Source organism: Abramis brama (assembly GCF_963993115.1).
Source record: "Abramis brama genome assembly, chromosome: 1".
Taxonomy (NCBI): domain Eukaryota; kingdom Metazoa; phylum Chordata; class Actinopteri; order Cypriniformes; family Leuciscidae; genus Abramis; species Abramis brama.
The window spans coordinates 66,564,908-66,591,410 of NC_139963.1; the positions used below are offsets into that span (position 1 = coordinate 66,564,908).

The 26,503-nt window shown below is 38.0% G+C and overlaps 3 protein-coding genes across 6 annotated transcripts; 1 reads left to right on the plus strand and 2 right to left on the minus strand.

Moving 5' to 3' along the window:
* Nucleotides 1–1,625: 1,625 nt before the first annotated feature.
* LOC311095790 (uncharacterized protein) lies at nt 1,626–11,899 on the minus strand. The gene is made up of 2 exons (XM_084134563.1): nt 11,745–11,899; nt 1,626–3,287 (listed from the first exon to the last, which is right to left on the minus strand). Exon 2 carries the CDS (start codon nt 2,974–2,976, stop codon nt 1,894–1,896), a length of 1,083 nt encoding a protein of 360 aa, XP_083990689.1. The 5' UTR covers nt 2,977–3,287; nt 11,745–11,899; the 3' UTR covers nt 1,626–1,893.
* Nucleotides 11,900–11,996: 97 nt separating this feature from the next.
* Nucleotides 11,997–20,932, plus strand: LOC311078942 (uncharacterized protein). Of its 3 annotated transcripts, none has more exons than XM_084107998.1 (4): nt 11,997–12,069; nt 15,011–15,262; nt 15,792–15,896; nt 18,051–20,932. In XM_084107998.1, the coding sequence occupies exons 3-4, from the start codon at nt 15,803–15,805 to the stop codon at nt 19,397–19,399; spliced, it is 1,443 nt and encodes a 480-aa protein (XP_083964124.1). In that variant the 5' UTR covers nt 11,997–12,069; nt 15,011–15,262; nt 15,792–15,802; the 3' UTR covers nt 19,400–20,932. The 3 variants fall into 3 exon arrangements, with proteins under 3 accessions (XP_083964124.1, XP_083964122.1, XP_083964123.1); XM_084107996.1 differs by lacking the exon at nt 15,792–15,896 and adding an exon at nt 15,394–15,477 and having other exon boundaries at nt 15,011–15,258; XM_084107997.1 differs by lacking the exon at nt 15,792–15,896 and having other exon boundaries at nt 15,011–15,258.
* A 1,317-nt stretch (nt 20,933–22,249) lies between these two features.
* On the minus strand, nt 22,250–25,167 carry LOC311068212 (uncharacterized protein). Of its 2 annotated transcripts, none has more exons than XM_084090518.1 (4): nt 23,153–25,167; nt 22,901–23,029; nt 22,757–22,825; nt 22,250–22,659 (listed from the first exon to the last, which is right to left on the minus strand). In XM_084090518.1, the coding sequence occupies exons 2-4, from the start codon at nt 22,988–22,990 to the stop codon at nt 22,450–22,452; spliced, it is 369 nt and encodes a 122-aa protein (XP_083946644.1). In that variant the 5' UTR covers nt 22,991–23,029; nt 23,153–25,167; the 3' UTR covers nt 22,250–22,449. The 2 variants fall into 2 exon arrangements, with proteins under 2 accessions (XP_083946644.1, XP_083946645.1); XM_084090519.1 differs by having other exon boundaries at nt 22,757–22,822; nt 23,153–24,845.
* Nucleotides 25,168–26,503: the final 1,336 nt, after the last annotated feature.

A 26,503-nucleotide genomic window follows, 5' to 3' on the forward strand; every position in this document is an offset into this window, starting at 1 on the left:
TTTCTCTTGGTTTGTGACAGAGCTGTGACACTCCCGGTTTGTCATGTGTTTGTGTTGTTTGGTCTGTTGTGAGCACATGGCTGTCTTATTTCCTTGCGCCATGTGCTCTCCTGTCTATTGTCTAGCCCCGCCCATCTTGTTATCTGATTATTGGTTAATTTGTCCCACCTGTCTTTCTCGTTACCCTCCTTTGTTTGTTCCCCTATTTAGCCTCCCTGTGTTTGTAGTCCTGTGCTGGTTCGTTTGTCCTAGTTGCTTGTTCCTGGTGTTTCCTTCCCGTTTTGCAATTCTGAGTTTTTTGAGTTTGTACCTTGTCTGCCTGTCTATTAAATTTCCTCTGCATTTGAATCCTCGTCTCATATTCATCCATTCCGTGACAGTATATATATATATTATTCTCCCGAGACCCCTACCTCACTATAGCCTGGAAATCCAGACCTAAATCTGTAAGATTAATGGTCTGGCGTCGACTAATGAAAATCATAGACAGTATGTAAACTGGACACAGCGACCCCATAGGTTTCAACGGAGAAAAGTGAAGCAAATTAGAAGCACTCACTTCCTGATGGCTGACCGTACTGCGCAGGCTCAAACTGAGCTTGACGACGTGAATATGACGTGAGCAAACCGTCTGTCTTCTAGTAGCTGTGCCAAGAGAAATCTGAATCATTCCCTTCCGAAACTTGCAGAGACGGAGAGCGTGAGTAGGAGGTGTCCATGAGCTAGGAGCAGGAACAACTTTATGACTCTCTATGGGCTTCTCCCTTGACTTTATCGGACTTTATGCCTCCACGTCCCCCCGATTGACTGCGAGCTTCTCCTCCTGTCTATATGGTAATTTCTAGAGAGTCGTGTGGTTATGACGCAAACATTAGCCTACTTTTACAAAAACTGCTTCTACTGGGCCATAACGCAAGATACAGGGTAATGGAGCCTTTTATCCATAGTCGTGTTTCTTTAGAAATAAATAATGGACAAATGGAGTCTTTAAACGCCTTAGATGTAAAGTTATTCGCTGTCAAAGTGACACCAAAATGAATGGGAGTCAATGGAATGCTAACAGCAGGTGAAGGCTTGTTAGCCAATGGCGGCCCCCGGGGGTGGTATGGTTTGAGCGCTGGATTGACCCCCTGATGAAAAGACTGTATATTTTTCACAAAACACTTTACATTAATGCCGTTTTTAAGAGGAGCAGCGCCACTTCTTCTCCTGTGTTCAAAACTCATTCACTTCTTGGAGGGAGCCCGGTCTACAGGGTATTACGTGATTTTCGTGCATCTAACCTGGACATTGCCATTGCCAACATCAGACCGAAAATATGGCAAAATCATTTACTATGGTGATAAGCATATGGTGATTTTTCTTAAGTATTTAAGTATTTGAAAGACTCTAAATACACTCCCTCAAAATATTTTGTTACAAACTACATACAGGATCCATCTTGGAAAACAGTCTCGACTAATCGAGCCACGAACGCCGTCGATAGGATAGCTGGTCGATAGGAGTTACGTTTGTGAAATCTAACGTAGCACGGCGTTCGTGGCTCGATTAGTCAAGACTGTTTTCCAAGATGGATCCTGGATGTAAACGCATAATGTACTGTCTTTATAAAGTATCTTCTTATTAAACTGTCTGTACACTTACAAAGTTCTCAATGCTTCGGTTTGTATGTAAGGACCCTCATTATGTTACTGTGTTAGTGTGAGGCTATTTTGAGCCTTGTTAGTGGTATTAACTAGCGATTTAATTTTACTTACTCTATGCCCCATATACTACTGCTATGAGCTATACTGTTTTTAAAGATAAAACTCTATACATTCCATTTTCATGAAAACGCATCGCAGGGAACGATCGACTCGGTAACCATGTGTTAAATACCCCTAGGTTTATTTTTCACTGGATTTGTCCTTTAAGTGGTTTCTCCACTGCATGGATCTTCATGTGTATCTTGAGGTGACTTTTAATAGCGAAACTCTTCCCGCACTGATCACACGTTTGCGGCTTCTCTCCAGTGTGGATCCTCTCATGTTTTTTCAGAGATGATGAACGACCGAATCTCTTGTCACAGTGTGAACACTTGTAAGGTTTTTCTCCAGTGTGGATCCTCTCATGTGTTTTCAGATGTTCTGACTGACTGAATCTCTTGTCACAGTGTGAACACTTGTAAGGTTTTTCTCCAGTGTGGATCCTCACATGTGATTTCAGATGTTCTGACTGACTGAATTTCTTGTCACAGTGTGAACACTTGTAAGGTTTTTCTCCAGTGTGAATTCTCTCGTGCAGTTTTAAACATGTTGCTGTAGTAAAAGTCTTCTCACACTCAAAGCACATGTAATCTCTCACAGCAGTATGAGTTTTCTGATGTTTATGTAAAGATTGCAGCAGTGAAAAACTCTTTCCACACACAGAACATGAATGCGGCTTCTCCTTTGTATGAACTGTCAGGTGTCTCTTCAGGTTTGATGCGCAAATAAATGTTTTGCTGCATTGATCACATGTGACCGGCTTCTCTCCAGTGTGGATCCTCATGTGAAGCTCATGATTTTGTTTGGTTGTGAAACCCTTTCCACATTGATCACATGTAAATGGCTTTTCTCCCGTGTGAACTCTCACGTGAATCTCCAGACTGCGCTTGTATGTGAAACTCTTTCCACATTGATCACATGTATGTGGTTTTTCTCCAGTGTGGATCCTCACATGTGTTTTCAGATGTGTTGATCGACTGAATCTCTTGTCACAGTGTGAACACTTGTAAGGTTTTTCTCCAGTGTGAATTCTCTGGTGCTGTTTTAAATTGCTTGCTGTAATAAAAGTCTTCTCACACTCAAAGCACATGTACTCTCTCACACCAGTATGTGTTTTCTGATGTGTTTGTAAAGTTCGCATCAGTGAAAAACTCATTCCACACACAGAACATGAATGTGGCTTCTCCTTCGTATGAACTTTCAGGTGTCTCTTCAGGTTTGATGCGCACATAAATGTTTTGCTGCATTGATCACATGTATATGGCTTCTCTCCAGTGTGGATTCTTATGTGAACCTCATGATTACGTTTGGTTGTGTAACCCTTTCCACACTGAGTGCAGGTTGTAGATTTCTTGTCTTTTCTTTTCTTTAAAAATGTGCCTTTAGTCTTTGAGCGACTCGAAGGTTTTTCTCCAGGTTTGACATGATGTTCCTCCTTCACTTCACTCAGTTCTTCACTCTCCTCCTTCACTTCTCTCAGTTCTTCACTCTCCTCCTTCACTTCTCTCAGTTCTTCACTCTCCTCGCTCTCTTCAATCAGGTCTGAAATGAAAGAAAATAAAGTTTAATTGCATTTCCAGTACATCTGTCACGTTCAAAGTTTGTGTTCATGTCATGTTTGCCTGTGACACCCAGGTGTGTCTCGCTTTCCAGTCTTCTGTTCTGTGTATTTAAGAAATGTGTATCAGTCTGTTCCTTGTCTGTTGTCGCTGCTATATGTTTAATTGTTCTGTTCATGTTTCTTTTGATCCAGTTTGTGAGTATTAGAGTTTGTTTAAATAAATATTGCTGCAATTAAGATCCTGCATTCTTCCCTGCTTCAACCAACATGTGACAACATCCACATTCAAAGAGAGAAATGATTATAAAGTTAAAGGACATAAACTGAGCTCTCATAAACTGAGGTCTGGATCTCTTAGCGCTGTGTGGTGTTGCTTGATCAGGCTCGCGCATAGGGCTCGCGAGTCCCGCTTCACAGGTCAAAACTGATAAACGGTCCACACAAACACAATAAGAGTAGCTCAGTTTCGTTCCTTACATTGCATTTGCCAGTTGATATTGTGGTCGCGCCAGCCGCCGCCCGCGACGCGCCTTCATTTGAAATAACGGAATTTTGGTTGGCAGAAAAAATGGTCCAACGAACCGTTCGGTACGTAATGCGTACCGAAAACCAAACCGAAAGCCTCGTACGTTTCGATACGAATACGCGTATCGTTACACCCCTAATATATATATATATATGAAGAGTTTGGTTCCAAAACGCGATAAACGCCATTTTAAAAAAAATTGAGTTCCTGCAAAAATCAGTATTGTATAGGGTCGGTATTGAAAAGTCAATTTTAAATTTTACGTAAAATGCGATATCCGCCGTGTTATTCTGTCATGTTTTCTCCCTTTCTTTCCAAACCGCGACAAACGCCAGTCTCCTTTCTCTGCAGAATGAGATAAATCCGCTCAACCAATCACAGCGCATCATTCCACGCACTGTAAACAGTAACGGCAGCGCTTTGAATACACCCGGCATCCTAGTTTTTCCTATCTACATTGTACTTTTTGATCAACAATCAAACAAAATCTTTTATAATTTTGACGGCATTGATGAACCTGTGGTGGTTTCTGCGGTAGGGAAGAAACGTAAGCCATCGAAATCTAATCATTTACGTGAGGAGATTAAGAAGAGGAGGCACGCGGGAGGAGGAAAAATGCCGGCTGTTGCTTGTTCTCACACGACAGCATCAAACTTCTGTCACACTGACACGTTGAACCCAGGGGATCTTTTGAAAAACTTTCAGTTGTTTTACTCAAAGTCAACGAAAACCGAGCAGGACTAAGCCATTTTACAGATGATCGCCGTCAAAAAAGTTCAGGAGGTATTTCTTAGCGATAGCTGATTGAATGTATTTTTAGTCCAGTGCCTGTAATAAGATATTGACCGAGTTCAGAGGCTGTCATATGTGGATCAACTTATTTAGTTGTGTATTTTCAACAGTTTCAATATGAAAAATAACTTTTATATTGATTCAGTGGATTAATTGCATTTGGGGAAAAAAAGTGTTATGAATTTATTGCATTTTGGGGAAAAAATGATCAGTTTTTATAATAAATCTTTGAAAATCAAAATCTGGATTTGAATTTGTTTTGTTATTATAACCTAAAGATGCTATGTGAAAGTTTGAAACAGAAAATAGTGGTTTTCATCTTGCCACATTCTTGGTAAAGAAAACACATTTTTACTCAAATTAATCAAAATGGATTTATCGCGTTTTGGAACCAAACTCTTCATATATATAAAAAAAATTAAACAAAATTATATATATATATATACACACATTTATTTATTTAGTTTAGCTTTCAGAATTAACTGTAGTAGAATTTTTTGTCCACCGAAATGACAATATTTTATAAACTCTTAAGAAAGATTATTCTCCTGGCCAAGAAGAATATCCTCCTTATTCTATTAGTACTATTTAATTTAAGGGTACACGACAACGATATGCTTAAAACTGAGAAGTTTTTCCTTTGAGTTTTCCGCATAGACGACAGCGTTGTCAAATCGATCCCTATTCACATGGAATCGCAAAAACGACAAAAAAAACTGTATTCAGCGTTTTTTAATAGTTCTTCAGCATGCTGACATTGAAAGTCCTGCTCGGAGCGGTAAATAAACAATGATTTGTCCCTAAATAATGATATATTATATCATATTATATCATAATATATTATTATTATTGATAGGATGATAACAGGTGTCGTGAACAGCTCTGCTGCTGTATCAGTCAGTGGTTAGATCAGCTTTGCAGTCAAAAAAACAGGACAACAAATCGAAAGAAATCAAGACAGAAGAAGAGGTCTACGATGCCTACGTACGGATGCTGGTTGATCACAAACTTCCAAGATGCCGTCTGCAAGAGTGTTTATGTCGATTGCGTGGGTATTAGAGATTTTTTTGCGATTGTCTTGGTGTTTCTCAGATTTCGCTTGAGACCGGTAAGCATTAGCCTCGATAGTAGTCGTGTCTCCTTCATTGCGTATTTTTATATTTTGAATATAAAAGGTGTTTGGTCGCTTCTAACTTGATCTCTGTTTGGTACCTAATGAATAAACTGGTCTAAGCTAAGTGCTATCAAAGTGTCGCCGCGCGTCAGAGCGATTAAGTGCACGCACTGAGACGAGAGAGGTATGTGTCAACTCGTCTTAGTTAAGGAAATAACATAGTTTAATATGAAAAAACGGTGGAGTATCCCTTTAAGGGTGTGACAGCTATTATATAACCGTGAGACCGACGGTTATAGTTGAACACCGTCATTAGAACTCTATAATCTCACAGGATCTCGTTCTCTCTTTACTTCCATTTAAGATTGTATTTAATTCATTTTTGACTGTTCTTGTGAAAATACTCGACAAAACTGGCATTTTGGCATAAATGTGCGTGTTATGGTTCGTTCAAGCGCGAAAGAACTCGATACTGGCGTTCTCTTTTGTTTTGCCTCGATAGTAGTCGTGTCTCCTTCATTGCGTATTTTTATATTTTGAATATATCCCTCCACTGCATACTGTAACCCCTTTTGCCTCGATCTGGTGGATATCGCGGAGGTATTGCTCCAAAAAAGGTCACTGACACGCACGGGTATACCTCTTCCCATCATGGCAATCTGTCGCGCTGGTCGTGTTTGACCATTTGTTTGTCGGATGTAGCAACAGTAACTAAGGGGGGCGGGGCTCGGCGAAAGGCTAATTTATAAAAGAAAGTGCACTAGCATATTTTTTTTTTATTATTAATACATATTTTATTAGGGGTGGCCGATATGGCAAAAATATCATATCACAATTTTTTTTCAGGAAAATCACGATTCACGATTTTATCATGATTCTTTTTCATTTTGGTTTTACCATTTTGCAAGTGACTGAGCATTACAGCCAAAAAAAAAGTCACGCCTGAAAAATGAGTGAGAGGGTGAGGCGGAGAAGAAGTTTCAGGTGTGACTTTTTACTGCCCCGAGTCGAAGTACTCTCACAAGTGCTATTCCGCCATACATTAGTTATCCTTTTTAACCCGCTTAGAAAAGCGCCACGTTTTATTTTGTGTCACCATACTTGTTCGTTCAACTATTCGTGTAACTGTATTTAAATAGGGAAAACGTGGAGGTGTTTGGTCGCTTCTAACTTGATCTCTGTTTGGTACCTAATGAATAAACTGGGCTAAGCTAAGTGCTATCAAAGTGTCGCCGCGCGTCAGAGCGAGTAAGTGCACGCACTGAGACGAGAGAGGTATGTGTCAACTCAACTCGTCTTAGTTAAGGAAATAACATAGTTTAATATGAAAAAACGGTGGAGTATCCCTTTAAGGGTGTGACAGCTATTATATAACCGTGAGACTGACGGTTATAGTTGAACACCGTCATTAGAACTCTATAATCTCACAGGATCTCGTTCTCTCTTTACTTCCATTTAAGATTGTATTTAATTCATTTTTGACTGTTCTTGTGAAGATACTCGACAAAACTGGCATTTTGGCATAAATGTGCGTGTTATGGTTCGTTCAAGCGCGAAAGAACTCGATACTGGCGTTCTCTTTTGTTTTGTCGCGCATTAATAGTTTAAAACATTTGCGTGAAGGAGAGGATGATCATATAACCCCAGCTAAAGGATGACAGAAAGAACGGACGCTGCGTTCAATATTTTAACACGTTAAAGCTGTACAAAAATTAAATCGCATTCGTTACTTGTCATACATTGCTAACAGAAAATGCTGCGGTTTTACAGTGGACTCGTTTTCATGGTAGGCCTTTTTTGTAAGCTACACAGAATATTTAATTAAATATTAAAATTAAATTTTTAGCTAAGTCTGAAGTTACCAAGCAGCAGTGTATGTTAACGTTAGCTCAGTCAACGTAAGGTTAACATAAACAGGTGTCAGAAAATATGATTATCCTAACCCGAGGTACTTTACTGAATCCATGGCGACAGACGTGGACAACTGCGTAGTGCGTAACATTTAGCGCCAGCGTACGTTGTTGTTGTTTCGTTCAAACATTATGGACCATGGCAAGCAGACTTTGGGACAAAAAAGGAGAATTAAAATGAGGAAAAGAAAAGCTTAAAATAAATAAATGGCGAATCGTTGTGAACGAAGTGCAGACGATCCTCTTGTTGGTTGCCGAGGAGCGGATCCAGCTCGCTCGCGCAACTATTATAACGATCAGTCTCTATAATCCCACATACTCTGAAGCGGTACTAACTGCAGTGGAAAAGCAAACGGAGCTAAAGTGAACCGAGCCATGCCGAGTCGCGCCAAGTGGAAAAGCAAAGCGAGCCGAACCGCGCCGCGCCGAACCGTTCCATGCAGTGGAAAAGCGCCATAAGAGTGACAGCACTCTAAATAATAAGAGCAGTATTTTGCGTTGATGTGTGACAGCCGGAGTCAGGATGTGTGTGTGTGCAAAGCTCTGCTTCCACTGTTTTCATTCACTAAACGACGGAAGCAGAACAGTAAAATATACGCACAGCGAAACATGCATGCATGAGAAAGTAAAGCGTGAGACGTGCTTGCGCTGCCGGGCTCAGACCTGGGGCCTCATTTATAACCGTTGCGTACGCACAAAACAGGCCCTGAAAAAGGCGTACGCCACTTCCGACGCATAAGTTGTGATTTATAAAAACAAACTTGAAGGGAAAATTTGCGCACCTGCACGCAAACTCTGACCCATGCGTACAAACGTTTTGGAGACGGAGCAGTTTGGCGACACCGATGGTGAGTTGGAGTTAAATGTCTTTTTGGTCACTTTTAGAATTTAGAATTAAAATTAAACATAATACAGAAAGATAATACAAATATAATTTCACTCACCAAGCCTGTCACTTGAAGCAAATATCCTTCCCTTCTTAAATGTCCGCGTTGGGCCGTTTAGTGAAACTGACGCAGTTTAAATAAATAAAATAATGATTTAAACTATGTTTTACTTCTGATATAAACATTTAGATTAAATATGCCATTCAAATTAATGGAGAACACTTAAACATGAAATCATTACTGAGAAGTTACAACATTGCATATGCAAATGATATGCAGATGAGGATATGCATAGTAAAACTAGGCGTTGTCAGCTCCATATATGGTTATTTCGGGGTGGAGACGCATGTGCGCACAATCTTCCGCTGACTGGGATTTATAAAGTGAATTCTGCGCAGGTTCTGGCGTACGAACGGTTTTATAAGTCTGAAGATTTTTTTGCGTGCGTCATTTTTGGCTTTCGGGCGCACGTACACTTTTAGCAAGGTTCCTACGCACAGTTTTATAAATGAGACCCCTGAAGCGCGCGCACGTGCCTTTCACACTTTCACACAGCATGCGATCCAGATTGCGACTTCAGTTCTCTTTCGCGCATTATTAGGATTAATCAAAATTCTTGGTAAAAATGTACGTCCTGGCGAGTATTCACGTAAACACAGTCGGGTATGTCTTTAGTGAACGAAAACTGTTTGTAAAAATAAATCGTATTCCATTGGGTAGTGTTTAGGTCTTGCCTTATATTCTGCGTGATTAATGTTAATGAAACAACAACACAAAATAGACAATCACCCAATGCTTGACTGAATAAATTTGATCTATTTATTAAGAATCAGTCTATAGTTAATTTATAGAGTGAAGACCTTATTGTTTCAGCTACAGTAGCATTCAAAAAAGAAATTAAACACTGTTTATTTTATTTGTCTCTTAAAGTATTTGTCATTAAAGTATTAAATATCTATATTGTAATTATAAAATTAAATAACTCATTTCATGAAATAAGATTTTGGTCATCCCAAACCTGATCAGAATTGTGAAAGGTTAGCAAATGTTAACGTAATTGATAATAATGTCAATGTTGCAAACATCTTTGTAAGAACGTACACACTGGCATGTAATTATTATTATTTTATTTTATAAAGGGGAAGGAATGGTCAAAAAGCAGGGGGGCAATTCCACGCAAAACTGTCACATCCATAACGCCAACACAATGCCATTGTATTTAGTTGGCGTTATGGATGTGACATTTTTGCGCGGAATTGCCCAGGGCAGGAACAGAGTTTTAAGGTTTTTTTTTTAATTAATTTATAAAACAATGAATTGTAAGTTCTGTCATATTTTTCAATTACTTTGTTTTTTTTCCCCATGGTATCGATTCATTTTCGGTATCGAGGTATTTTAGTCTGGTATCGTATCGAAGTCATAATTTTGGTATCGTGACAACACTACTCTACATAAACATTATTAAATCCCTCAGCAAGTTCCATCATTCCGCATATCACTGCGTCATCAACGTACGCCTTTGTTATTGTATGAGGTTAGCGACCCCTCGGCAGCAAATTTTTTTTTACATATTGTATCTTTAATTACATCCCTACTTTATTTTTGATTGAAAGGAGTAAAAACAGACAATTAACTGGCATAGAATCCTGCTGTACACAAGATTGATTTGATATTGTTTCTATGTTGATTCCATGTTAAATAAATGATTTATTTAAGGTTGAAAAAAAATATTGATATGTCCATCTTGATTGATTTTTCATAATTGAAATAACATTATTTCAGTGCAATCCTGATTAAAAATCAATGTTAAATTTCAACATTGATTTGGTGTTGGTCTGCTATCTGGAACAGATACACACCAATGTTGAGAAGAAGAGTTGCTGCATTAGAGTCATAACGTGGATCTGAGCGAGTTCACACCGGTGTTACAATATATTCAGTTCCTGAAATATTTGGTTCCAATGGGTGGAGCTACCATGAATATTCACGAGATCATAGCGTGGACGGGGCGACCAATACAAGCGAGTGGAAAAGAAATTATTAGCGTGAGCGCCTCAGATCGCGTTTTGTTTTATGGATTATTTATTTCAAACAGGTAATAAAACTGAACGAAGTTAAGCTTAAACTACTCATATATAGGGCTGGGAAAAGACTGTGTACTGTGTATAATTAAATGTGTATATATAAATACACACACACACACACATGTATATATTTAAGAAAAATGTGTTATAAAAAATTATATTTATATATAATATAAATTATATATAAATATATACAGTATATGTATACAAATATTTCTTAAATATATACATGCATGTGTGTGTATTTATATATACAAAATAATTATACACAGTACACACACATATATTATGTAAACACAAACTTTTATTTTGGATGCGATTAATCGCGATTAATCTTTTCCCAGCCCTACTCATATATATATAATTCGTCGTTTTGTAGCATTACTCTTGAGTTTACCTGAACTATTAAAGACCTGATCCTGTAGGAAGTGTTGGAAGACCTACAATAAAGCCATATTTCCAAAAGCTTAATCTCAGCCATTCATTAGAAACGAACAGTTCTATATCATGGAATGTCAACAACAACTAATCTGGGAGAAATTTGGAGAAATATGCCTTTATTGTAGGTCTTCCAACACTTACAGGTCTTTAATAGTTCAGGTAAACTCAGAGTAATGCTACAAAACGACGAATTATATATATATAACTATATATATATATATATATAACTTAATTTAATCCCACCAGCGAACTTGTTGGTGTTTGTTGACGTCAGGTTAAACATGGCTATATGTAAACATTTTCTTTACTGTGGTAAAACCATGGTTAGTCTCGTAATGAGCTCAGTTCTGACGGCATGCTATATTCGTTTTGTATAGTGTGTGTGCGAGAAAGAGAGAGTGTGTGTGAGTGCTGATCAAATAAGCCTAATCCCTTCGAAGATTGTAATATTATGAGGTAGAACGATCGTATGAAATGCATGAACTTTTTTGCGTGTTTTAAACAGTATCATTAGCATAATCCCTTCGAGGATTGTAATATTATGAGTCATAACGATTGTATGAACTTTTTTGCGTGTATTTTAACAAACAGTAGCATTAGCATAAGCAGTAGCATTTACAAATAACAGCGTATACAAAAATAATGAGACATCTACAAAAAAAACAAAAACAAAAAAAAACGTACCTTTCTGAAACGTCCTGTAACCGCCGTTCGTGCACAAGTTCTGCTCAATTCCTCTGCACTAATATTCTCTAAGTCAGATTTGGGCTAAAATTGATAAGGCAATGTTGACGCTGTGTTTACAACACACCGGAGCACATGCAACTGGTAACGGCCGTGACGTTTCCGGACAACGTGAACTAGGAGCGAATCACACACACACTGGCAAAGACACTGGGCCAAGTTGACCAATCAGAGCCCGTCGTGTATTTCTGAGGGAGAGGCTTCTTATAACCAGGAAATCAACAGACCGTTTTACGAGAGGACAGCAAAAAGTAAATTACAAAAGGTAAATTATATGAAAAATAATGCGTTTTTTTTTTTTAAATGAAACATGAACACATGTTAGACTGCACCCCATAAACACAATCAAGCCTTAGAAACAATCAAACCTTTAACAGAGCTGGTGAAAACACATATTGTATAATGGTGCCTTCACGTGCTATGGTAATTATGGTAAATACCAAAAGCCGACATGGAAAATGCACATGAACACCCCCTCATGTGGTATTTTCCACTGGGCAACTCGTAGAATATTTTGATGCACGAGTTGCCGAGATCAGATAACCTTTGACCTTTTCAAAATGGCAGAGAGCAACGCAAGAGTCGTGAATACTGTTAGCAGATTTTTTGTAGTTTTTGTAGCCTTTACAATGTTGTGTCATTAACGATTGTAATATAATGCGTTAACACTCAATTTTCAACTTCGCCGCAATTTCCTTGGTTCATATTTAATCATTTTATGTCATGTTTTATTTTTTATTTAATTATTAATTATGTTTTAATCATCAGAAAGCACCACATTTACGTTTTCTTTTTTTTTTTGTAAAGATAAAAAGATACTCTACTGACACAGACCTTGGGGGTACTACATTACGACAACAAAAGCACTTGAACACAACACACTGGTAAATACCAGTTCATAAGTGGAAAATATCATCTTTCCCATAGCACGTGAAGGCAGCAGACTTAAGTCTTAGGCTTACAGTGCTATATTTTTAACCAATATGATCAAAAAGCAGTTGAAGGAGAATGAGCGTTTAGTTATCAGACTCCAATTAGTAATCTGACCCCTTTAAAGTTATTGTTGTTTTTTAACATATTTCAGATCGTACATTAGAATACTTTAATATCTTAATTAATCAGCACAATTCTGTTCAGTTTAAAGCTGTCAGATGAGACAAAACATCAGTAGTATGTAGTGGGAATAGGCGTGTGTGTCCTGTGTAGCAAATGGCACAGATGAGTGTTATGGCTCGTTTCCACTGAATATATATATATTTACATAAAAAAATTGGTATACGATATAATTTAACACGTCTATAGGTCTTGTATCACTTATCATTATACAGGGTGGGCCATTTATATGGATACACCGTAATAACATGGGAATGGTTGGTGATATTAAAGTCCTGTTTGTGGCACATTAGTATATATTAGTACACACCACCCATCTTGAGGAGTTTGCCCCCTCACATATACTAATGTGCCACAAACAGGACTTTAATATCACCAACCATTCCCATGTTATTACGGTGTATCCATATAAATGGCCCACCCTGTAGATCATAGATATAGGCTGTATATATATATATATATATATACACAATATCCTACAGGTTTTCTTTTCATACTGGCTGAATGTTTTGTGGCCAAGATTTAATTAGATTGTTATTTTAATGAAGATTTATTTTTTTGTAACAGAAGTACATTAGAAAATTACAATCTAAAAGCTTTTTAAAGCATAAGTTAAAATCACAAAATTAAAAATAAATAATTACAAAAGCACAGACTAAATGTTTACATGAATCTGAGCTTAATTGGCCTACAGGTATATTAGCCCACATTTAATTTACCCCATTAGTCCCTTTACAGTTATTGCTATCATAAAATACACTTGGCATACTAGTGGGTACGGAAAGTATTCAGACCCCCTTCAATTTTTCACTCTTTGTTATATTGCAGCCATTTGCTAAAATCATTTAAGTTAAATTTTTTTTACTAATTATTGTACACACAGCACCCCATATTGACAGAAAAACACAGAATTGTTGACATTTTTGCACATTTATTAAAAAAGAAAAACTGAAATATCACATGGTCCTAAGTATTCAGACCCTGAAGAGGGCAGCACTTAGACGTTTCTGCACCATATATTGTAGAATTAAAACACTTTATCCCCAAATGTCAAAAAAATTACTTGAATCAATGAACAGCATTAATAAAGCCCCAAGCTTACAGATCATTAACTAAAAAAAGTTGTTTTAGGGTTTAGTTACCCTTTAAACATGAGATATAATTCGTCTTGTGTATATCCAACGGTCGATCTTTGGTCTCGTAAATCTATAATTTGTTCCCTGGCCAATCGTTGTGGATGAAATTTCCTAACTTTATATTTAGGCTATTTAACTTTACCGTTGTAGCGTTAAACTAGAGCGTTGACTTTGTATGTTTGATTGAATTGATTGCTTTATTTCTTATTTTATAGCTTCTTGTAATGCTGTGAATCAGATGCAAAGGAATCATCACTATGCAGATTACACCTCTAATGGCCAACAGTACCCTTTACTGTTGGCGGTGGAAATGCAAGCCGGATCAGGGTTTACCGCTCAGTGGAAGCGAGCAATTAGAGGTGTAATCTGCATAATGATGATTCCTTCGCATCTGATTCACAGCATTAGCATACTGTGATGATGAAGGCCATGTCCCACATTTAATTGTTGTACTAGGGCAGTAAATAGTTCTACTTTCACAACAATAGTTCCTGTTTTCACCTCATTTATTATGCTGATGTCTTCAGATCTCCTGTAAATTGACACTTTAAGCTCATCTCACTGGTCTAAGACTAAGGGTATTTGTTGGTTACAAATATGTACTTTTTTCTGACCATTATTAATATTTATTTTTGAATTTACAATATATAATTTGTGTTCTTTTCTGTATTTCTAGATATCTGCCTATATTTTAATTAGGGAATTAGTGGGAATCTTTAGGCACCTCAGGAATCCGATCCGATTCTCAGAGTCAGGATCCGTTTACTTTTTTCTTATTAATTAATTAATTAATTAATTAGTTAATCCGAGTATACATTTTTTCCCCCATCCTTAATTTTAATGAAGAAGCAGGATAATGTTCAGGTTAGTAATAAAATAAGTTGTAAATGCTTAGATTTTTACAAAAGCAAATAGTACAAAAACAAACTCAGTAACTGATAACTTTGATTTTGGCAGATCAGCTCCTCCCACAGTGGAATTCACCATCAGATCAGCTCCTCCCACATCAGTCACATCATCAGTGAAGCTCCTCCCACTGTAATTCTCCAATAAATGCTGTAAATTCCCATCAGCTTCAAGTGAAGACGAGCATCAGGAAGAGCTGAAATCTGCAAAGACTGAGTTTATTAAAGAGGACAGAGAGAACATGAGTGATCCAGAACCCTGCAGAATGAAACACACTGAAGATCCTGAAGAACAAAGAGGTTGGTGTTTATTCTTCATTCATTCATGTTGGTGTTCGTTCATTCATTCATGTTGGTGTTCGTTCATTCATTCATGTTGGTGTTCATTCATTCATTCATTCATTCATTCCTGTTGGTGTTCATTTATTCATTTAGAGAGGTTGGTGTTAATTCATTCATTCATGATGCTGAAGAACATTTGTGTTAGACTCAAGCACTTCATCACATTTAGACAAACAGGTAAACTATGAATGGTACAAAATGTTCTTGTTTATTTTCAACAAATGGTCAGTAAAGGTCATAAATATTATTTTAGCACTTTTTTGTTATATTTATATATGGTTCAACAATTCTTTGCAACAATGTTGCCAATAATTTAGACATTTTTCAATATAGTTATTATTATAAATAAACAGTTTATAATATACAGTTAACGCCAATAAACAGTTAACGCCAAATATAATAACCTTAGTATCTGATCAACACTGTAAAGTTTGTGTAAAAACTGAGACAATGGATTGAGATTATTTTCTTGTCCTCCCATCATGCTGTAGAAAGAGCCCAGATGATGTCACTTCCTGGGTGTCACAATTTTAAGAAATGCTCTGTTTTTGAAAGGATGAAAATCATGTCAGAAGTAACAGGGATGAGAGAAACATGTAGGACACAGATAATATACTAATCTTTTTTTTTTTTTAAATTAGAACAAGTTAAAGGTCAGACTTTCAGCATGTGAATTTCAATTGAAACTGTACACAGATAGCAAAATTCTGTTGGCCCAGATCCGGCCCACATCTGGCAGACATGGAAAGATGATCTGGCCCACATGCGGTGTGGAATGAAGGCCCTTGGGTGGACCGCTCCTGTTTGCCAGATCTCATCTGTGCCACAAGCAGGCCATACGTACTACCGGCACATCCGGGAACTTAACTGTCAATTTCGTCACCGCCCTTTTTTAGGGGAAAACAAACTAGACTTCCCATAGACTTCAATACAAAATAGAGGCACAAAAACGTCTCTACACAGCCAGCAGGCATGAATAACTTAAGAAATCACTAAGATTAAACATGTCAAGTAATTATATGTCCACCCTGCTGCCATAGAGCGTGAAAGATACATCCAAAATATTAATTTGGTCAATTTAAAAACATGTCCCATTCTCTCAGCGTCAAATTGGTGTAACAACCATTACCCAGTGGCCAGAGGTGTCTTAGCCGGACATTTACTCCTCGTTTACGTAGCAAGTGAATGATGTTACTTCATTCTTGAAAGTAAACATCTTTAAATGTATATATTATGTATTTATATTTAGAGTACTGAGTGCACTTTTCTGTCCAGCCTAGCCTGACTTCGCTTTCGATAGCATCATCCGTTCATGATATTTCCATAACAGCAAGATTTGGATGATGATGATGGCAGGTAGCCTGGGCTAGTTGATAACGGACATACACTAAGACTGCCAGCAGTTATCTATCTAAAATAAGACGATGATCATGATAAGGTTGTAAAATATTGGAATTGTGGGAAGCTTACATAACATGTAGGTTTAAGGTTTAAGGTTGCTAGTGTCCTGCTTTCTAATCAAGCTTGAGATGTCATTATTATTGAGATAATATTGTTCAATAATGTTTAGCCTGTCTGTGCTGTGAGTAGATCATACTTTATTTTAATTCCAACCACACAGCAACTCTTTGGCATGTTGTAAAGTTAGTCCACTTCAAAACTTGATACTGTCCACTCGATCCGATACTGTATCGGATTCTTTTCTCAAAGAAAAGCTTAAAGGGATACTCCACTTTTTTTGGAAATAGGCTCATTTTCCATCTCCCCTCGAGTTAAACAAATGAGTTTTTACCATTTTTGAATCCATTCAGCCGATCTCCGGTTCTGGTGGTCCAACTTTTAGCATAGCTTAGCATAGATCATTGAATCGGATTAGACATGGGAGCAGCAAGCGCAATGATATTACGCAGTGCCTGAAAATAGTCCCCAGCTAGGTAACTTCCAACATGACCGGCACTATGGTGCTTTTCCACTGCATGGTACGGTACGGTTCGGTTCGGTTCGGTTCGGTATGGCACACTTTGGCGCTTTTCCACTGCATGGTACGGTACGGTTCGGTTCGGTATGGCACACTTTGGCGCTTTTCCACTGCATGGTACGGTACGGCACGGCTCGCTTCGGCTCGCTTTAAATGGAACCACCTCTGTTGAGGTTCCAAGCGTACCATGTTTTCGACGTGCTGTTTCAGAACAGTTGCAACAGTTTTGCAGAAGTTCAAGGCACAGGCAGAGTTTCACAAGGCGAGCTGCACACAATCAGAGAGGTTAGTTCAAGCCAAGGTTCAGTATATCAGAGTAACAGGGGTTTTTCCAGAGAAGGCTCAGACATGTAACACGGGAATGATATAATACTTCGCAAAGGACGCTGAGTTAACAAGCTAGATATAGGTTTGAGCTCAGAGTTCATTACAGACAGGTGGAAGGTAATCAGAGCGCCAATGATGCATACTAACATAGGAGGCTAGTATGCATCATTAGTATTCAGGGGAAGGCGCTCGAGACTGAGTACTGGGGATAAAACTAGTCGCCGTAACAGATAGGATGTGTGCCTATAATGTTTTTAAAAAAAAAAGTGGAATATCAATGTACCTCATTCATGAAAAGTTTCAGGGACTTATAATTAATTTATAAAAAGGCAAAAATACAAAACATAGAAAGTGATTACACTTTTATGGCCTTTCACTTCATATTTCTCTTTTTGAATTTTTTGATTTGCTGAAAATGGAATCAAACTTTTTTCTTTCATTTCAGACCTGATGGAAGTGAAGGAGGAGTGTGAAGAACTGATAGAAGTGAAGGAGGAGTGTGAAGAACTGTCACTGAGTGAAGTGAAGGAGGAGAGTGAAGAACTGAGAGAAGTGAAGGAGGAGAGTGAAGAACTGAGTGAAGTGAAGGAGGAGAGTGAAGAACTGAGTGAAGAGAAGGAGGAGAGTGAAGAACTGAGTGAAGTGAAGGAGGAGAGTGAAGAACTGAGTGAAGTGAAGGAGAAACATCATGTCAAAACTGGAGAAAAACTTTTGAGTCGCTCAAAGACTAATAGCACATATTTAAAGAAAAGAAGAGCAGAGAAATATACAACCTGCACTCAGTGTGGGAAAAGTTTCACACGCAAACATAATCTTGAGCGTCACATGAGGATCCACACTGGACAGAGGCCGTTCACATGTGATCAATGTGGAAAGAGTTTCACATGCAAACATTATCATGAGCTTCACATGAGAGTTCATACAGGAGAAAAGTTCACATGTGATCAATGTGGAAAGAGTTTCACGCAATCATCATCCCTTAATGTTCACATGAGGATCCACACTGGAGAGAAGCCGTTCACATGTGATCAATGTGGGAAGAGTTTCAAGCAATCATCATCCCTTAAAGGACACATGAAGATCCACACTGGACAGAAGCCGTTCACATGTGATCAGTGTGGAAAGAGTTTCACATGCAAACATAATCTTGAGCTTCACATGAGAGTTCATACTGGAGAAAAGCCATTCACATGTGATAAATGCGGGAAGAGTTTCACGCAATCATCATCTCTTAATATTCACACGAGGATCCACACCGGAGAGAAGCCGTTCACATGTGATCAATGTGGAAAAACATTTCCTTGGGAATCACACCTGAAGAGACACCTGACATTTCATACAAAGGAGAAGCCAAATTCATGTTCTGTGTGTGGAAAGAGTTTTTCACATCTGAAATCTTTACATGTACATCAGAAAACTCACACTGCTGTGAGAGAGTACGTGTGCTTTGAGTGTGAGAAGACTTTTATTTCAGCGAACTGTTTAAAACTGCACCAGAGAATTCACACTGGAGAAAAACCTTACATGTGTTCACATTGTGACAAGAGATTCAATCAGTCAGCACATCTGAAAACACATGAGAGGATCCACACTGGAGAAAAACCTTACAAGTGTTCACACTGTGACAAGAGATTCAGTGTGTCATCAACTCTGAAAACACATGAGAGGATCCACACTGGAGAGAAGCCGCACACGTGTGATCAATGCGGGAAGAGTTTCTCTATTAAAAGTCAATTGAAGATACACATGAAGATCCATGCAGTGGAAAAAACACGTTTGCAGTATTTAGTTTGATCAAACTCTTCAGCTGTGTTCTTGTAACTCTTCATCTCTCTCTGCTGTGATCATGAAATACTCGTTGCTGCACTGTAAACAGAATACTGTGAAATTTACAGTAGCTTGCTGGCAGCAATTAGCAAGTAAGTTGCTGTAGTTCATTTCACTTCACAGTATGCTTACTGTAAATTTAATTGCAGCAACTTGTAAAAATGTTTACAGTATTTTTACAGTATGTAACGACTGCAAGTATGAACCAAACACAGACTAATCTTCTTCCAGAAGATTAATTCAAACTCTCCGCTTCTCGCGAATGAAGGGGGAAGATTTGTTCAGAATGTCTCATGATCATAACCAATCTTGCCATCGGGTCCGGATCACCAAACCAGAGTTCTCTTCTCTTTAAACCAGAAAACTGAGATTTTTCCTATAACAATACATAAAATCATCCAGAACAGTTTTCGATGGACTTATTATAAAACATCATGCAACTACATAATCCTGTGTTGTTTCTACCACTTACATGCATGTTTTAATAAGCTTAGATCCCATGTAAGTCCTTTAATGATTGTAACTGTTAGATGTTTAAATGAAAGTGTGTTGTGTTTCATATCAGTATGATCGTATGCTCGTGATTCAAAGGATGGCTTTCAAATGTTCAAATGTTTCGTATTCTTATAATAGTAATGATGTCTAAACTGTGGCCTCTGTACTCTCTGCTAGAGCGTGGAGAGTAAGGAGATCCCAGATAACGCATGATTTACGATCAGACAAATAAAGCCAGTGTCTAATTGGTCCGATCTCTTCAGGAGGTGGGACAAACTTTTGAGTTTAAAATCTTGGACCCGAAACAGTGCTCGCTCTCTGTTCTCGCTCTCTCAGACTAGTAACCATGTAGACACGAAGAGACAACGAACCCAAATTAAGATCAGAAGAACGGGTTCAACAGCTTTATTCAAGTCGTCTTACTACTCTCGTCTCAATTTTCTTTCTTTTCTGAATTTTCCTTTCTTTTCCGATTGAAAGTCTCGGTTTTAAGTTAAGTTTTGCTGCAAAGTTTCGGTCCACGATTCACGGCTGCAACGCACGCTTTCAATTTCAAAGACTTTTCATTCATCCGCCAGTACACCACGTGACTGGCCGCCCCATCTATTCAAGCACGAGGAGACCAGCCCACGAACGAACTCGGGGAAACCCCTTTGACGCTGACCAAAGGAATTCCCAAAAGGAACGCAAACGAGCAAGTAACCTCTAGACTTTTAAGCCGAACTGGTGTGTTGATATAAATGTAATAATCTGTCTAAGAAACGATAGAAGGGTTAATTAATGATTGATGGTTCGTTCCAGGTTATGTCTTATAAGTGCATAGAATCTTGAGATTTCATCATCTCACTCTTAAACTCATTCTTTCCAAACTCTTTCTTTCATACTTTATTTATTTCTGTAACTTGTATGAATGCGTGTGTATGCGTGTGCGTGTGTTTGTGTTAGGTACTTTCATGTGTGTTAGCACATAATCAATAAAGTATTGTTTGTATTTGAAAAGAGAAATATTATTTGTGTTATGTGCTTACGAATTTATTGTCTTGAACTTCGATCTAAGTTACCTATGCTTTTACCCTTGATTTATTTAATTTACTGTTAGCTGGGGATTATTCTTTCTTGGCCAGGAAGATATTATATTTCCTAGAGTTAATAATTGTTTATGCTTTCTGTTCATTGGATGAACTGATAAAATGATCATACTATTGATTCTGCTACAGTAAATTTCTGGAAATAATTAATTATTGATCATAATCCGTTATGAATAATAATTAATTATATTTATACGGGCGTATAAACGCTACAAGTAATAATCACAGCACTGTTTCATCACCACAAATATTTTATTTATAATTTGCTGTAATTTTGTGTACTGTAAAATGAAGACACTGTTTTTGACATTTATTGACAACTTTTCACACTAAATTTCAAAATGCATAGAATAAAAACAGTATAGCATAATTATTATTATTTTATTTTTTTAATAGGTAAACATTTTTCTGTGAATATTTTGTTTTGTATACAACAACACTTTTCTGAACATACAAATCAATCATGTTCAAGCTGTATTAAAATGTTCGGTTAAAATTAGAAATGTATAATAAAAGACTAAAATTATTTTTTAAAAAGGAGGATATCAAACTAGAATTGGGTTCCCGAGCATTGTTTTTCTCCCGAACTGTATTTTTCTTCTAAAACTGGACCTGAACTAGTCAACTTCCTAGGCTGGAGTCTTCTAACCTGCAGTAAAAGAAATTACATATTAAAGCTGCTGTCCGTTACTTTTTTGGGTTAAAAATTATAAAAAAAATAAGTGTTTGAGCAAGTACATAACCAGCCAGTGTTCAAAACGGTAAGCTTGTAATAATGATTTTAATTCCAGTGGTACTGGTGGATTTCCGCGGGAAATTCGAGCATGTCTTTGCGTCATTACGTCACAGCTGTACACATAAAGAAGGAGTTTCAGCTAGTAGGATATATTGCGTGTGAGTATGGATGGGCATCGTTAAGAAATTATCGATATCAATGCCATTGTCGAGTCTGCTTATCGATGCGATTCCTTATCGATTTCCATATAGATTCCTGTACTATTTGCTGAACACTTACAGGGTGGCTTTGAGAGTTGTTGGCTTTGAATATCTAATTTAAAGTGGTTTTAGAGAATGAAAACCAAGTGTGCAATATCAATACAGAAGTTGAATGCTTTGAAATTTCTAAAAAAAATTAACATTTCTAAAACAAAGCTTTGTATTGTATTCACACTACTCGACTAATCGTGTGTGTGTGTGTGTGCTAAACTATAAAAGAGTAAACAACGCATCATGGTTTACATTTTAACTTTAACTTTTATTGTGTTCACAAAAACTTCATCAATTAATCATTTAAACATTTCTAGCAGTTCTTGTGCAGAAAAACTGCTTTTTCTGGGAGGATCCTTGATCTCTCCAGGCTGATTGTGTCTCCAGCTGTGGAGAACACCCGCTCTGAAGGAGTGGAAGATGCCTGAACACACAAATACTTCTCTGCTAAAGCAGACAGCCACTCTTTTCCCACCACCAGAGTACAGGGTCACCTGACATAGGAATGGCAGGAAGGCTGCTGTAGATTTGCACTTCCAAATCTACTTGCTCCCTGATGGTCCGGCGGGACTGCTTCAGGACAGTCGAATGCGACATTTGGTCCTCTTCTTCAAACAGCCCCTCCAAGGCTGTCTTGCGGTGCTTTGCAGGTGGGGACTGAAATAAAAAAAAATACAAAAATTACAAACCTGCTTTAAGAGAGGAATGTTAGTAGTACACTCTTTGTAATGAACTAACAGAGATCAGAGCTTACATAGACTTCCTCTTCTACCTCTTCCTGGTCTTCTTCTTCCTCCAGTGTTTGAGCTTCTTCTTGCTCCTGCTTAAAAACAAATTGTGAGTCCCATATATGAAATTGGTGTAAAATGATAACAATAGCAGACAGACAGTCAAATACCTCTTCTGTGATGGCCATCACCACTGCTGCTGTTCTTAGCCTTTCCCAGATGGCATCACTCTCAATTTTCATCTTGAACCTTGGGTCCATTACTGTTGCCTCTTCCAAGAAGATCTGCACTTCTTCATTCTTGAATTTAGAAAGAAAGATTCATGTTTAACAGAGACAAATGTGAAATTCCCGTCCACATCAGCATATCGTTTTTCTTGAGCAGTGAACATTTGTCCTCCATGAATATGTCAGTCAAAGTACCTGGTACCGTGCAGAGAGATCAGTCCAAATCTTTTCCTTTATGTTCCTTGTGAAGGCAGAGTCCTGTGCTTGGATGGTGTAGTGTTTCTCCAACTTCTTTGAAATTGGCAGAATTTGACCACGTTGGACTTCTTTCGCTTGAGATGCAGAGGGTGGATGTGTATAGCACACCCATCAGATGAAGGAACTCCTCTGCCCTCCTCATGTCTTCAGTCTGTAAATTCTCCACCGGAATTCATAGGGCCCTACATAACTCCGACTGGTTTTGAGCAAAGTATCTGAACAAATAGTGTAGCTACTCAATCAGTGACAGGCTACAGCTACTAGCTAACTTTACCTCGGTACACAGACTAACGTATAGCCTACTATCAATTCAACACAGCTCAAATTTCAGAGTAAGGACTTCCAGATTTCGGTATTCGGTTACAGTAGGCTATCATCAACAGAATCCTGAGCGAATGCGAATATGTGTAAGCATAAAATTACTTACCATTCACCACATTACGCTTTAGCGAGTTTCAGCTGTGGCCACACTCGATCGTCTGGCCTTAAAGGTCCCGTGACATGAAATTTCCACTTTCTGAGGTTTTTTAACATTAATATGAGTTCCCCTAGCCTGTATATGGTCCCATATGGGCTACATGTGAAGCGAGCGAAGCATAATAATTGCTCAATAATTGGATGTACAAATGAACATCGAATGGTCAATACAGAGCTGGGCTTGCTGAACGTCGGACAAGTAAGTCAACAAATGATATATAAGTGTGTTGCTTTACTGTTTATGGTTACCTAGCTTCTTACACGTAGAATGTGGCTGTCACATTAGCTATGCAGCTATGCAGTTACTTGCGCTAATGTAAAGGTAGACAGCATCAAGTTACACACACTGTAACGCGAGTGTTGTACATTTCTTTGTTATTTGGATAACCGTTTTCCTGTTGGTTATATGGCTCGCGATATCCGCATTTCAAGATCGCAGAGCTTGATGTAATTGTAATAAGATACATTACAGACGTTACAGATCTCTCAGGAAAAGGCAACAGTAGGTTCACGTTAGTTGCATGATAATAACTATAAACCATCCGAATAAAGTACCGTATCCGTATCCAGACATAATATTTTAAACTAACCATTTGGAAACGTCCTGCTGGAGCCGCTGAGTTGCAACTTCTTCATCCGTTGCTTCTCCATCTGGATCAGATTCTGGGTCAAACTGAAATGCTTGAACGACTGCGTGTCTTCGTGCCATTGCAATATATCCAACGTAAACGTGCATGGTACCGTTGCAAGATGGCCAAGGCCACACCCACCCTCCACCTTGCGCCGCCTTTCTCCTCCTCATTAGTATTTAAAGCTACAGACACCGAAACGGCCCGTCTGAAGGAAGCTCATTCTGGGGCTGGCTTGTAGTGGCTATAATTCTGCACCGAGGCTGAATTTTTGGAAAGAGATTTCAGATACAGTACTAAGGACCACTAAGGAATATATTAAAGCCTACAAAAAGTAGCATGTCATGGGACCTTTAAACATGTGCAAGGAAACTGTGGGCCGTTTACACGTCATCAAATTGTTTTTTACATTAACAGAACTTAAAATTAAATACATTTTTGATTAACTGAAAATGTTAAACTCTGTCAAGTCATGATAGTATATTTAATCAATAGGCATAATTTGTGTGTCATCCCAGCTCAATAAAATAACAATTACAAGTAAAAAGTCTAACAGTATCTCAGTGTACAGTAGAGCTTTCGGGAGAGAAAAGGGTGCCTGCCTCCAAAGTAAAATAAACTGTTAATAGTTTAACATTACAGCATGTTTTAATATTTTCCCCTGTCTAATCAAACCCAAACAGACATATATGACTGATGTTTTAAACCTCATGTTATTAAGTTACAATTTGATCACTTATATTATTTTACCATGGCTTGGAAGATATATATTTTTTAACCTCAACATAGCATAGCCTAACCCCATCGCTGCTAGCTTACCTTTCTCTGCTCTGCGTCAATAACAAGCTCTGTTCTCAGAACAGGTTAAAGCGCTGATAAAGCTGTGAAGCAGATTTGAGGAAGTGAAACATGGTGTCGAAATGTTCAGCGTTTCCTTGTAGCTCAGAGTGTGGTAATGGACTCTCTTGTCTAGTGTTTAGTGCTGTTATCATCCTAGGTCCCCCCTATTTTTTATTTTTCTTTCTTTTTTAAAAAATTGAAAATTAAGAAAAAAATGTTTTTCTTTAAATAGCAGTTACTGCCAAACATATTCCTGTTTTCTGTAATATTGACCAAGACATAGTCCTGTTCTGAATCGTCTGTTTCCACATTGTCTGGTTCAGAGTCATCCTGATAGAAATCACTCTCCAAAAAAAAGATATGTACCTTTAAGGCGGCAACCTTCCGGTCTCTCTTGTGAAGCCGATACAGAAGTAACTTAAAATGCAATTCATCGACTGGCCACTAGAGACAGGCTGCAAAAGAGAGTCTCTCTTATATGTATATAAATATAAGTTCACTCAGCTAGTCCTATCACTTGAAGCAGAAAATCCATCCAAGAGCACTTTCAGTCGTTTAGTGAAGCTGATTGCTGTAGCTTATATCCGACTTAGGCATGGGGTCAGAGATGAGGAACGATCCCAGCCTTTTCCCTCTCAACTTCCAGCGCTGCACCTTTCAGAGTTGAGAAGCAACATCCAACCAAATCATGGAAACCTAAGGCCTTCTTCTCAGTCACCAGAACAGAGATCGACATTCCTATAACTGGGATGAAATCCCGACTCCAGAAGCTCATACCATCTTAAAGCTGTAGATGACCAGATCGTTTCAACATCATTGGTGTGCATAAGGTACGAGGTCAGTGTAATGGTCATCATAATGAACCCTTCGCTCGACGTTTGGACTTAGTTGGTAACGTCTGACTAGTTTATTGTCTGTGTGAATCGAAACATTCAGACTTTCACATCAGAACTATGAGGGTACATTTCAGCTTACAAATATGAATATTTTGTTCTCAAATTCAAATCTACAAGCTCTCGAATTTTGCCACTCTTTTACCTTCATACAAGTATTCATTTAAAACGTGAATTCTAACTTTGAAACTTTCTAACAAGAGCAAGTTTAGTTACGTCTGTTTTTACAGGAATGGTAGAGACAAAAAACTTTTCTTTTAACCCATGATTTTTCGTGCTCTTTATTGTTACATGTGAAAAAAAGAAATTGCGTGACATATACACACTGCAATGTCAAATTGCTGAAGCTGATATACAAGCTGAATTCAAAAGGATAATTTCAGCATGAGCTTCTGCATGAAGATGAAGGTTTTCAGACAGAAATCCGGCGGATAAACAGAATCCAGTCA